The following is a 14,078-nucleotide window of genomic DNA, read 5'->3' as shown; positions in this document are numbered from 1 at the left end:
TCTGAACCTTCATGAACTGGAGCATCTGAGTGTACAAATCCAAGTTTAGATGATTCTCAGTATTCTCCCGACATTGTGAATATTATAGGATATTTCACACAGTTCCTAGTAGATAGCCTTCTCCTTTTTGTCCACAAGATGGCAGTTATCATTACAGGAAGGGGCGGGCATAGCAGCCAGCATTGGCTACAAATAGAGGAGAAGGTGGGCTTGGCTGCCATTTTGCTGTTTGAGCATGTGGTGATGGCACACACATCACTGAAGTATTTTATGTCACTGCGGCACCACAACAAAGCTCTCCCTTTTTAGAGAGAAACCAGATTTATCACTGGTATGATTTTGGTGTTTTGAGTGAATGACTGGACTCTATGCCTCTTTATATGTGCGCTCTAATTTGGTGCTTGTAGGAAGTAAGAATTAGTGCTAATTTGGGCAACGGCTGGGCCAGGTGGCATGTTGGGCTTTAGTAAGCTAGTTAAGCCCTTCAGTACTCTGTGTTCTTTAGAATAGAGTCAAAGCCCTCATTGAGTACACAGGGGTGAAATATGGTGACCCCCGTTGTGTTTATGTCTCTGCAATACAAATGTATAGCTTTGTTGGTTAATTTGCAGAGATACAGTCAAACTGAAGACCATATGGTCTTTTTCTAAAGAACGTGTTAGAGCCCCAGCCCTTTGTGTTTATGCCTCTGCAATACTGGTGTACAGTTTTGTTAATTTGCAGAGATATAAATATATTTACCAGAACATATGAGCCACAGAGAGTGGAGGACCGGAGACACTTTATGCCTCTCTATAAGTGAGCTCAAATCTGGTGCTTGAGGGAAGTAAGCATTAGTACAAATAAACTGACTGGGACATATGATCCGAAGTCAGGGATGGGAGGCTTTATCTAAAGTGTGTTAGAGCCCCAGCCACTGTGTTTATGTACAGCTTTATGAGTTATTTGCAGAGACCTAAATAACTTACCCGAATATTGAGCCACAGTCAGGGACGAGAGGCTTCATTCTTAGAGTGTGTTAGACCCCCAGCCTCCACATAAGTATTAAACACACATAGCCAGATTCAGTAAGACTTACGACGTCCGAATCCGCGCCGTCGTATCTTTAAGCGTATTCTCAAACTGAGATACGCTTAAATGTTGCTAAGATACGACCGGCGTAAGTCTCCTACGCCGTCGTATCTTAGCTGCATATTTACGCTGGCCGCTAGGGGCGTGTACGTGGATTTACGCCTAGAATATGCAAATGAGCAAGATACGCCTATTCACGAACGTATTTGCGCCCGATACGCTGTTTACGGAAGGCGTTTTTTCAGGCGTAAAGATAAACAACCAAAAAGATGGCGCAGCCAATGTTAAGTATGGACGTCGGAACAGCCGTCGAATTTCACGTCATTTGCGTAAGTCGTACGTGAATGGGGCTGGGCGTAGGTTACGTTCACGTTGAAAGCATTGACTATTTGCGATGTGATTTTGAGCATGCGCACTGGGATACGTCCACGGACGGCGCATGCGCAGTTCGTTAGGCGCGTCATTTACGTGGGGTCACGAGTCATTACCATACAACACGCCCACTACCAGCCTACTCTGAATTACGTGGGCTTACGCCGGCCCATTTACACTACGCCGCCGTAACTTAGGACGCATGTTCTTTGTGAATACGGTACCTGCCTCTCTAAGTTACGGCGGCGTAGTGTATCTGAGATACGCTACGCCCGCACAAAATTAAGCCAGTCTTTCTGAATCTGGCTAACACACTTTATGTTGCGTTTTTTTTTTTTTTAAGTACTTCTAGGTAACTGCTTTCACACTGGGGCGGGCGTTGCCTATATAACGCCACCCCTGCAGCCCCAGTGTGAGAGCCCAAGTGCTTTCACACTGGGTGCAGTGCGCTTGCAGGACGTTAGAAAAAGTCCTGCAAGCAGCGTCTTTCGGGCGGTGGGGGAGCGGTGTACACAGCGCTCCTCCACCGCCCCTGCCATTGAAATCAATGGCCACCATTGCCGAAGCGCCTGCAAAGCGCTTTGCGTGCGCTATTAACTCTTTATTCGGCCGCTAGCGGGTTAAAAGCGCCGCTACTACAGCGGTAAAAGGCTGCTAATTTTCCGTTCCGCGGTTTCTCTTTTTTTTTCTATTTGTGTGCATTTATTAGTGTGACAGATATAACCTTAACACTCACTTGCTAGCCGTTTTTAAAACGATCCCATCGTTTTCCGTCTGAAAGAAGAACTTAAAAAAAACGAGCCAGTCGCTTTCCATCTTGCTTGTGGGCATTGTGAAGCCCACAAGCAAAGACTTCCGGGAAGCCCTCGTCGCGCCACTCGCTTGTCGAAGTCACGTGACGAGGGAGATAGCGCAAGATTTCCCGCGGGGAAGAATACCCGGAAGCAACAACTAACACCTCAGAATCACAGTAATAACATGCCAAAGAAAAAAAACAACAGATGTATTAACACTGCAGATCTTATTAATATAACGTTTATATTGTGGGTGAACCTCCGCGTTAATGACATAAAAAAAAGTAATTTTTCACGTCATGAAAAACGATCGTGTGTACGCGGCTTAACTCGCAATCCACTTGTACAAGCCTACAGAGAATCTGGCTGGGGAGATGGGGCTGGCAATCTTGTATCTATGCCCCCGCTGCAAATCCGGTAACCGGCAGTATGCAGGATCAGCATCAGTGTATACTCCCAGGCAGACCCCTTTCACACTGAGGAGTTTTTCAGGCGGTACAGCGCTAAAAATAGCGCTGCTATACCGCTGCTGCTGCTATACCGCCTCTGCTGCTTAACCGCCTCTGCAGAGGCGCATTGCGGGCGGTATTAACCCTTTATCGGCCACTAGCGGGGGTTAATACCGCACCGCTAGCAGCCGACTCCCGCGGCAAATCTGATGGTATAGCGCCGCTATTTTTGGCGGCGCTATACCGCCACCGCGGATCCCGCCACAGTGTGAAAGGGGCTTTAGGGAAGGATGATGGTAGCAAGCTGCTGGATGAAACAGGCTACACTGATAGCTGTGAGGCTTCTGGGGGTAACCATTGCGTGAAAGCAACACCAGCCACTATGGAGTGTATCTGGTGGCGTGGGCTGCCATGACAACGCGTTTTAGGGAACACATCCCTCCTTTCTCAAGTCTATGGCATGACAAAAGGAGACGGTATACAGTATATGCCCAATGCTACTATTAGCAACTTAACCCTTTGTAGCACATAATGCCACTACAGCGGTATAACATTGATTGTGCAATATGAGTGTCATAATGAAAATAACTTGAATAATAAAGTAAAATAAAACACATTTATTACAAATAAAATTAAATCTATATTCTGTGTACAAAGTTAATCACTCAAGATTAGAACTTGTGTCCATATTAACAGATCTTCACGTGACACTATGGCTCCTGTAAAGCCTCGTACACATGATCAGATTTTCTGACAGCAATTGTGTGATGGCAGGGTTTTGTCGGATAATCCGGACGTTTGTACTCTCCATCGGACAATTGTCGGAATTTGCGACAACAAATGTTTTATAGCATGCTTTCAAATTTTCCAACAACAAATGTGTCTTGTCGGATTATCCGAACGTGTGTACACAAGTCCGTCAGAAAAAAATCCAAAGTACAAACACGCATGCTCCGAACCAATGCTAACCATAGCACAACATTAGCAGAAGTTGCCCAAAGGGTGGGGCTAAAGAGCTGAAAAACCAGGTAGTCTTGTGTATGTTGACTGAAAATGTTCTGCCGTCTGTATGCAGAACAAGTTCACGGCCAACGCCCTTCGCACAAAATGTCATGGATTTGTACGATGGAAATCCGATCGTGTGTACGAGGCTTAAGTGATAATACATGTATATATGAAATTATCATAAACTATATAAAAATATATAAAACTGATAATAACTGACAATGTTTCTCAACTCCAGCCCTCAAGTACCCACAACAGGTCATGTTTTCAGGCTTTCCATTATTTTGCACAGGTGATTTGATCAGTTTCACTGCCTTAGTAATTACCACAGCTGTTTCATCTGAGGGAAATCCTGAAAACCTGACCTGTTAGGCTGGGTTCACACTACTACACTACTTTCATCCTACTTTGCTCTGCTACATTGGTCCTACATTTATCCTACATTGGTCCTACATCCATCCTACTTTCATGAACAGGCTCCTACTTTGGTCCGACTTCAATGATATTCAATGGGCTGAAGTAGGATCAATGTAGGACCAAAAGTAGTACAGGGAGCATTTTCAAAGTCGGACCGACTTGTGTAGGACGCTACAAGACGCTCTGAGGCTGGGTTCACACTACTACACTACTTTCATCCTACTTTGCTCTGCTACATTGGTCCTACATTGGTCCTACATTGGTCCTACATTGATCCTACATTGGTCCTACATCCATCAGACTTGAATGAACAGGATACTACTTTGATCCGACTTTGTGATAGTCTGACTTGTTCTTTGACCAATCAAAACAATCCCAGAGTGAGATAAATTCCTTTTACTGCTGCTGTAATCACAAGTCGGATGTCAAAAGTCGGATGGTTAGGACAAGGCTCCTACTTTGATCCGACTTCAATGATATTCAATGGGCTGAAGTAGGATGAAAGTCGGACCAAAGTAGTACAGGGAGTAGTTTCAAAGTCGGACCGACTTGTGTCGGACCAGTTAAGACGGTTCTCATAGGGAAACATTGATTTTCACACATCATGCTACATGAGGCTCCCAATGTAGGACCGTTGTAGGACAAGTGTGAACCCAGCCTCATAGGGAAACATTGAACACAGAGCAAAGTAGGATGAAAGTAGTGTGAACCCAGCCTCAGGGATACTTGAGGACTGCAGTTGAGAAACATTGCTGTAAATGATAAAAACTGAGAAAAAATACATTCACACTACGGTGCAAAGTTTAGGCAAGTGTGAAAAAATGCTGTAAATTAAGAGCTTTCCAGGTTTTTACCAAAAAATAAATAAAAATATTTTTTTAAATGTGAATGCATTCTTTAAGACCCTTTTGCAGGATACTAACTTCACTGTCAGAGTGGATAAGTGGATACGTTGAATATTTTTATGGTAGAAGTGGTGGATCCTGCTTTCCTCTTTTTGTGTGATTTACGCCTAGGATTGCCACCTTTTCTTCAAGTCAATCCCAAACACTTTAGCGACACACAGCAATTTTTTTTTATACATATATTTTGCTATTAAATAACATTTCTTATCATATGAAGTTAATAACAAGAGTCCCCCTTTACATCAGAGTCCCCCTTTTACACCTAAACCTGCACAGTTCCCCTTTTACATCTGAACTCGCAGAGTTCTCTTACATTGGAGAACTCTGGGGACGCTAACATAAGGGATGCTCTGGGAACTCTGATTTAAGGGGGAACACTGACAACTCTGATGTACGGAGAGGACTCTGATGTAAGGAGGAACACTGCGGCCTTTGGTGTAAAGGGGAGCGCTGATGTAAGGGGTGCTCTGAGAACGCTGATTTACCGTAGTGTACTCACTCGGAGAGACTTCAGTCACAGACAGGGATGGATGGTGAGCTCACTCATCCCTTGGCAGTCAGCACGTCTCATCCAGATGTATCTGAGGCTGCTGGACTTCAAATTTCCAGCCTGTACTTTTCTTTTCTGAGGCACAGCACCAGGGATTGGAGTGTGGGCAGACACCAGGTAGGGGTGGGAGGAAGAAGTGCAGATCGAGCCCTCTCTCCTCTCCAGTCTGTGTGTGTGGGGGGGGGGGAGGGGTTGGGGGCACTGTTAGTGCTGCCTTTGGGCAGCATGAAAGAGAGTGTAACAGACACTCTAAGCTTAGACAACTGCAGCCAGGAACCCTGCTGGGAAGCCATAGTCCAGTCTGGATAATGTGTCCAGGTTTCAGGCACCCGGACGCATGATTCAAAACATGAACTGTCCAGGCGAATCCTGGACAGGTGGCAAACCTATTTACGCCACCCACCTCAGGATCCTCTATATTTTACCTTTTTTTAAATAAAAGTGTATGTCGCAGAGTCACGCTATGTGCGCTTCTCTTTTTTCATCTTACATTTAAACGGTGGTGCTGAGTACATCACGGTCAGGGGACGGAGAATGCATATGTGTCACTGGGTGGTGTGGAACGTAGGAGTTGCCATTACAAAGACTGTATCAGAATACCTGTGACCGTATATGTGCCATTTGATCAACCACGGACTTATTACATCTTAATTGAATGTGACCTAATAGACTTTTGTGGCGCGGCTTTTCTTTTGTATACTATTTACATACTATTTAACTGTCAAACGTGTTTTACAATGCTAAAACTTACACCCAACTTCTAAATTATTGCATTCATTAATTTAAAAAAACAGTTTAACGTAATAGGGGTAAAAAAAAGTACTTGTGGGTTTCACCAATTTTTTTTTTTTGTGCATTCATTCTCCATATAACGCTGGAGTAGCAGGGTGTGGCCTTTGCCTTTATACTTTTTGTTGATAGGTGTGTCTCTTTGGGGAATTTCCATTTAAGCTGAATTCACCCAAAATTGTGACTTCAGATTCAGCTGACTTATCTGTATCTAATCTGCATTGTACTTATTTTTACAGATAACAAAGGACATACGGCAGAGGATGATCAGCAGTACAGCATATTCTGAAAACCACCAAATCCGAGTCTCCCAGCGTGACTACAAACTTTTTCGAACCCTCTTCCTTCTGATGATCTCCTTCTTTGTCATGTGGACTCCTGTGTTCATCATCGTTCTGCTCCTTCTTGTCCAGAACTTGGACAACAACTTCCATCTCTCACCTACGTGCTTCTTTTGGATTATTTTATTCACATTCTGTAACTCAATAGTCAACCCAATTCTGTACAACATGAATTTATTCCGGCAGAAATGGTGGCAAATTATATTCTGTTGCAGCTCAGAGGAAACCCTAGATACCGAGACCACAACCAGAAAGAATGAAAATCAAAATGGTTCAGCAGAGATAAAATAGCAGGATGTCAATTTCTGGTGACAAATGTCAATTCGTTAACAATGAAGTTGGAACAGAACAACATGAAACCTCACTGTTGGGCATATTTTTTACTTTGCCAGAAGACTTTTTTTGCCAGTTATACAATGGTTTCCTTTTTTCAGTCACATAAAGTATAGCTTTATAAATAGTAATCTATGCAATCCAGCTGTGATTACATAGATTACTAAAAGTGTAAAAGGGATGAATCTATTGGCCCGTGATGCTCCCTATCATAGCCAATTGGAAGGTGCAAGAAAACCTGCAGATGAAAATGCCATGAATCACTGGACATAATTGCAGAGGGTTCAACACAAAGGCACCTTTAGGCCTACACCGAGTTGCATGTTTTGTTTTTTTCTGACAGGAATACTTTAATTATCAGCCTGAACCCTAACATTTAACTTTTAACACTTAAGTGAACTCTTAAAGCTTAACTCCAGCCTTACCTTCAGTCTTACACAGTTGTACAGGTTTGTCTTCGAACGGACATTGCTTACTCTGATTTTAGTGCACACTACCTTCTTGTTGGGACAAGAAAGCCCTGTGTGCCAGAGGGCTTAAGGGGATACTCCTGTGGTTGGGTGCAGCATGGTGCGATGGCAATAACACACACTCAGTCCAGATGCAAATAATGGAGCTTGTATTGAAGTCAGTGAAAAACAGTTAACCGGCCCGTTGGAAGGAAGCCCAACCGGGAACACTCACAGATGACAGCAGCATGTAGCGGAGCGGGTCTCAGTCCAGCTGATGGCATTTGTCTAGAAGGGCAGAATGCAGCCTGGCGGGTCCAAACCCAAGTGGGAAGGCTTACAAGAAGACTGGAGGATCCCTAAGCTTTCCCTACTCATCTGAAAACCGTTTACTACTGCTAATACTGTCCCTGCCAGGTGACCAGTCCTTATACTACCCACACCCTGAAAGCATGCCAAACCCAGGAGCCAGGGCCTTAAATAGACACTGCCTGACAAAAGATGGCCAGCATGAGCGGTCAGCATCCAACCAGATAGTTGCCCCAGTGATGAGGAAGCCATAGAGGAACATGGGATGTTCACTGGTTATATGAAGTGCAAAGAGACAATGATATTCCCAGCTTAATGTCTGCTATGAAGGCTAACATGTAGAAGAAGGGATAGGTCTATCTAAAGGTATAAACTAACTAGCCCCAACATAAAGGGGAACTGGGTTATACCATAAACAAATACAGAAATAACAAGTGCCAGTGACAATAAATTGGCATGGAATGTCATCAAGATGTTAATACATACGTAATGAAATCCAAGTCAACAGTAATGCATACAACCCGATAAGTGACTCTCCACAAGCTTGGTGCAAATATGTTCCTGCATAAAGCTGATAGAGATATTTCCACCTTTCCAGGTGTGTCGAATACAGTACCTGCTCTCCGCTCCACATGCTGTGGTTCTTCCTGCCAACTTCCACGTCTTATAGAGATGCATGAACTGCCAGGAGGAACCACAGTGTGAATGGGAGGAGCAGGTATTCAACAGACCTGGATATGTGGAATACTTCCTGCATCTGGGGAACCATTCCCAATATTGAGTTTGTAGTCACGGCCAATTTTCACCTTGCATACAGCACAGTGGTCCTTTTATTTTCCCTTTGGGCCTCAAAGTCTCAGGCCCACACAGTATAAACTACCGTAAAAAAAAAATGTAAATTGTTATAATTAAAATGGAAAATGAATGGCAGTTCTGAAATGTAGCCACCCTAATCTAGAATGAATGTATTTCTTTACAGATAGACTCCAATAAGCATTTTTGCACCTAAAAAGCCACATTACAGTAAATTCTGTTCCTGTGTGTGGCCATTCTCCTCATTCATAGATGGGCATGTTTGACCAGGAGAATGAACTCAGGTACAGCAATGCCATTGTACCTTTTACCTATTGCTCCTTAATGGATGATGCTGCCAGTCAGTGTGATTGTTGGGAAAGTGTTGTGTCTTTGCAATATTGGCTACACTTCCATTGCTTGGAAAGTAGGCTTTCGTTCTAGTGTGATTACTTTGTGAGTCACTGACTCTAAATAAGAATGCGGCCAGTGAAATTTTGGAACACCAGATATTCACAATGTGATCCAGGGTGACAATTCACCAAGTGGTAAAGGGAGGATAAGGATGACAGTCCAGACCTGGTATCTTAAAATGCATTTTATCCATGGCAGCCTCCATATTTTTATGAAGATGGGGACTTTTAACATGTTGTTTTTGTTACTGATTTAAAAAATCGTTTATATTAAAATGAATTTAAAGTTTTGAAACTTTTATCTAAAGTGTAAACTAGATCAGTGTGAGATGAACAATCTTATTAGTATGTGTTATTCTTTTACAAACCTCATTCAAAGAGACCCTGTCACCAGATCATTAATTTAAACAAAATCTTCTCATAATAATATACAGTATGTACATTTAAAGGATAAGTTCACCTTTTATAGCAGGTAAGAAAATGTGCAAAATAATTATTATTTTTTTGGGGAGCCTGTAAAGCAGTGCTCTCTAAACTGTGGCCCATGGGCCGGATGTGGCTTTTGGCTTGCCTTTATCTGGCCCTTGGGGCATTATTTCATCCACTGACACCAATGAAGGGACACAATTCCTCCCAATGACTCCCAACGATGGGGCATGATTTTTACCAATGATGGGGCACGGTTCCTCCAAATGAGACCAACAATGGAGCCTAATGACACCATTGATGCTGCACAGTTCCTTCCAATGACACCAACATTGGGGCCCAATGACACCAATAATTGGGCCCAATTCCGCCCAATGACACTAAGGATGGGATACAATTTGACCCACTGACCTTAACAATGGGACACAATTGCTCTCGCTGACACCACATATAGGGTATTGTTTACTCCCACTGATGCCCGGACATTTTCGTTTTTAATGACCGATTTAAAAAATGGCATGTGTGTCGTGTGTACGCGGCATTACATGTAACATGTTATGAAAGGTGAACTTATCCTTTAACATATTCTACACATTATTGACCTGTAAAAATCTCCCTTTGTGTAGACATCCTAAAGCAGTATAAATGCTGCTGGGTGCCGCCATCTTGGATGTGATGTCAGCTGACTCAGAGCTGTCATTCCAGTGATATTCTAGTATCACTTCCCTCTTTCTCTGGCAGCCACATAATAATTTATAGTATAGAAAACACTGCAGGTAGGTAACTTGATTTTTTTTCTGTACTTTTACTTGCAATTTTTTTTTGCTTTGGTGACACGGTTTCTTGAAATATTTGTTTTATCTGTAATTACATATACAGGGTATACATACTGGCAAGCACAATTGCTTATAACATATGGAGACTCTGTTTTGTTTGCAGCACTACACCATTGATGTACTTTACTGCTCCAATTCACAATGGGTCCAGCTGATGCAAACTATGCACCCCGTGGTATGTGCTGCTGGGGCACGGCTTTAGGGTTAGCCTGTTGTTTAGCCATGCATGTGACAAATCCAGGTTTGCTTTAATCTGCAGTATTCAGATTGTATGAGGACAGGACCCTGCTTTACCTCACAGATGATATTACCAGTTTAAAGTGTAAGTTCAACCAGATCTCCCTGACACCCCCTCTGCAATTCCACGGGCAGATCAATTGCTTGTGAAAGAGGCCTTTTATATACAGTAAATACAGAAGCCAGTTTGCTAGGTCCTATGTATCACAAAAAAGGACTGGCATTACAAGCAACCAGCTATTAAATAAAAACAAGCCCAGATAGCAAGCAATAGAGCTGCAAGTTTGAAAATGACTTGCTAAGCTATCGCTAGACTTGCTAGGCTTCACAAGTTTGCATGACTCCAGATCAACATTCTTTGCAAACATTCTGCAAGTCTGCTGCAAGTTCTGGTTCAGTTATGTTGTGCTATAGTCCTCCCACCACAGGGGGCACTGTGGCAACATTTTAATGCTGTAGACTTGCAGAGCTCTTGCTGTAGACTCACCACTGCAACTTTGATCTTACTAAAAAATTGCCACGCAAATTTGCTGCAAATAGGAAAAGTGTCAACTAGAACTTGTGCTTCAAGTGCTCTGCAAGTGTACATTTCCATTGAAATGTGCAGTAAGTTAAAGCGAAACTTTAGTTATTTTTCATCTTTCCATCTATTAAATCTTCTGCCCTTATTGTTTTAACTTTGGATAGTAAAAAAAAAAATTTCTGCTAGTATATACCTCATACAGGCCACTTCCGGTTTCTTGTCTGCAAAAAAAGCCTAGACTTATGACAATCATTGCACAGCTCTCTCTCTCTAACTCTCATGAGAGTTTTCCAGGAAGGGAGGGGAGGTGAGTTATAAGAGGGCCAATGGGAGCTGAAGAGCTAGAGGTGTGCCTCTGTATAAATCCAGGAAGTGAACAGGCAGCAGCTTCAGCTGCCCACAGTTAAAATGGTTGCAGCCAGACTCAGTGGAGGGATGTTTCTGCAGCATATTTGGCAACTACAGAATCACAGTATATATAAAATAATATGCAAAGTGGTTGGAGGGAAGCTTCGGAATGGCAAAGATGTTTTTATTACAAATTATGTGAGCAGACTGCAGTTCCTCTTTAACAGACTTAGGGGCAGATCCACGTACAGCGGCTCATTTATCCGCCGGGCGTAGCGTATCTAAGATACACTACGCCTCCGTAACTTACTTTTTTTTTTTCAAATCCACAAAGAATCTGTGCCGTAAGTTACATCGGCGTAGTGTATCTTTGGCGGCGTAATGGCGCGGCATTCAAATCTCTGTGATGGGGGCGTGTTTTATGTAAATACGTCGTGACCCGACGTAAACAACGTTTTTTTTTTTTAACTGCGCATGCGCCGTCCGTGGGGGTATCCCAGTGCACATGCTCGAAATTAACCCGGAACAAGCCAATGCTCACAACGGTGACGTCATTCTACGCAAATCCCTATTCGCGAACGACGTAAAAAATTCAAAATGCGAGTGGGAATGACGGCCATACTTAACATTGAGTACGCCTCATAACAGTAGCTTTAACTATACGCCGGAAAAAGCCGAACGCAAACAACGTAAAAAAAATGCGCCGGACGTACGTTCGTGGATCGCCGTAACTAGCTAATTTGCATACTCGATGCGGAATTAGACGGAAACGCCACCTAGCGGCCGCCGAAAAATTGCAGCTTAGATCCGACGGCGTACTAAGATGTACGCCTGTCGGATCGAGCCGAAATGCCGTCGTATCTTGTTTTGAAGATACAAAAGGGCAGCACAGTGGTGCAGTGAGTAGCACTTTCGCCTAGCAGCAAAAGGTTCGCTGGTTCGAATCCCAACCACGACACGATCTGCCTGGAGTTTGCATGTTCTCCCTGTGTCTGCGTGGGTTTCCTCCGGGTACTCCAGTTTCCTCCCACACCCCAAAGACATGCTGGTAGGTAAATTGGATCTCATCCAAATTGGCCCAGTATATATGTGTGTATGACTGTGTGTCCCTAGCGTGTCATGATCCTACGGGGTAAAAATGACCGCACCAACCAAGCAGATACTGGCTGGAAAAAGCGCCCAGAGGCGATTCAGTTCGCAATAAGTTGCGCTATACAAGTCATTCATTCATTCATTCATTCATACGACGCAGGAAATTTTAAATTACGCCGGCGTATCAATAGATATGCCGGCGTAATTCTTTTGTGGATCTGCCCCTTACAATTCAACACTGGCACAAATGTGCGGCAAGTTTTTCTTGCTATCTAGGAGGTATCCAAAGATGAACAGTTGCCAATATTCTGGCCTGGAAACCACAGGAAGAATTTGTGTATATGTATGTATGTATGTATGTATGTATATACATTATATATATATATATATATATATATATATATATATATATATATATATATATATTCACATACATACATGTGATGTAAGATGTTTTATGTACTAATCATAATATTGTTCATACGATTGTAGATATACCATTTATTTTTATGTTCTCCAGAGAAAGTGGACTTTGGTTTACGAAACGCGTTGAGAAGGTTCCATCAACTTGGGTGAAAATGTATTTTAACTGTATTCCACTATCTGGTGGTTTCTAACTGTTCATTAATGAAAACTTTGTATATAAAAAAAAGATGTTCATGTATATTTGAGTACAAAATTAATAATTTGAATGGTATAGTGCAGTCAGGTTTTTTTTGTGTAATGTTTTTAGTAAATATGCCTGTTTGGGATGAAATGTCAATAAAAATAAATTTTTTAAATATATGTATGTATTGGTTGTCTATGTTTACGTAAAAATCCCACAACTTGCTGTTCTTTTCTCTCTGCATATGTAATCGGATGTCGATACATGCAACGTAAAATGGTTATTGATGTTTGAAGTGTGACAATAGGGCTCCTTCCATAGATAATGGGGGACAGGCTCTGTGTTTTTTAGCAGAATAACCATGAGAATAGCAAGCCTGAAAAAAAGATGCAGCCACCACATCTAAGGACTGGTAATTTGTAATATATCACATTTTCATACCTCCCAACTTTTTGAGGCAGGAATGAGGGACACCTATCAGCAAAAGTATGCAGGCATAGGACACACACCCTTACCACGCCCCCTTAACCACTTAACCCCCGGACCATATTGCTGGTCAAAGACCAGAGCACTTTTTGCGATTCAGCACTGCGTCGCTTTAACTGACAAAATTGCTGTCCTTTTTTCCCCACAAATAGAGCTTTCTATTGGTGGTATTTGATCACCTCAAAGTTTTTCGTTTTTGCGCTATAAACAAAAATAGGGCGACAATTTTGAAAGAAATTAATATTTTTTACTTTTTGCTATAATAAATATCCCCCAAAAATATATAAAAAAATAATTTTTTTCCTCAGTTTAGGCCGATACGTATTCTTCTACATATTTTTCGTAAAAAAAAAATCGCAATAAGCGTTTGAGTGGTTTGCGCAAAAGTTATAGCGTTTACAAAATAGGGGGTATTTTTATGGCATTTTTATTAATATTTTTTTTTACTAGTAATGGCGGCGATCAGCGTTTTTCTTTCGGTACTGCGACATTATGGCGGACACTTCAGACACTTTTTACACATTTATGGGACCA

General features: G+C 42.4%; 1 protein-coding gene across 1 annotated transcript in view; it reads left to right on the top strand.

Moving 5' to 3' along the window:
- Positions 1-9,206, top strand: part of FFAR4 (free fatty acid receptor 4) — a 43,197-nt gene extending 33,991 nt beyond the window's left edge. The window contains exon 3 of the mRNA XM_040361772.1: positions 6,592-9,206. Coding sequence (XP_040217706.1) covers positions 6,592-6,984 — 393 coding nt within the window. The 3' untranslated portion in view covers positions 6,985-9,206. The remainder of the gene's footprint in view (positions 1-6,591) is intronic.
- Positions 9,207-14,078: the final 4,872 nt, after the last annotated feature.

This window comes from Rana temporaria, chromosome 8 (genome assembly GCF_905171775.1).
Source record: "Rana temporaria chromosome 8, aRanTem1.1, whole genome shotgun sequence".
NCBI classification, from domain to species: Eukaryota; Metazoa; Chordata; class Amphibia; order Anura; family Ranidae; genus Rana; species Rana temporaria.
The sequence above is the reverse complement of the archived record's forward strand: the minus strand, read 5'-3'. Positions and strand labels throughout refer to the sequence as shown.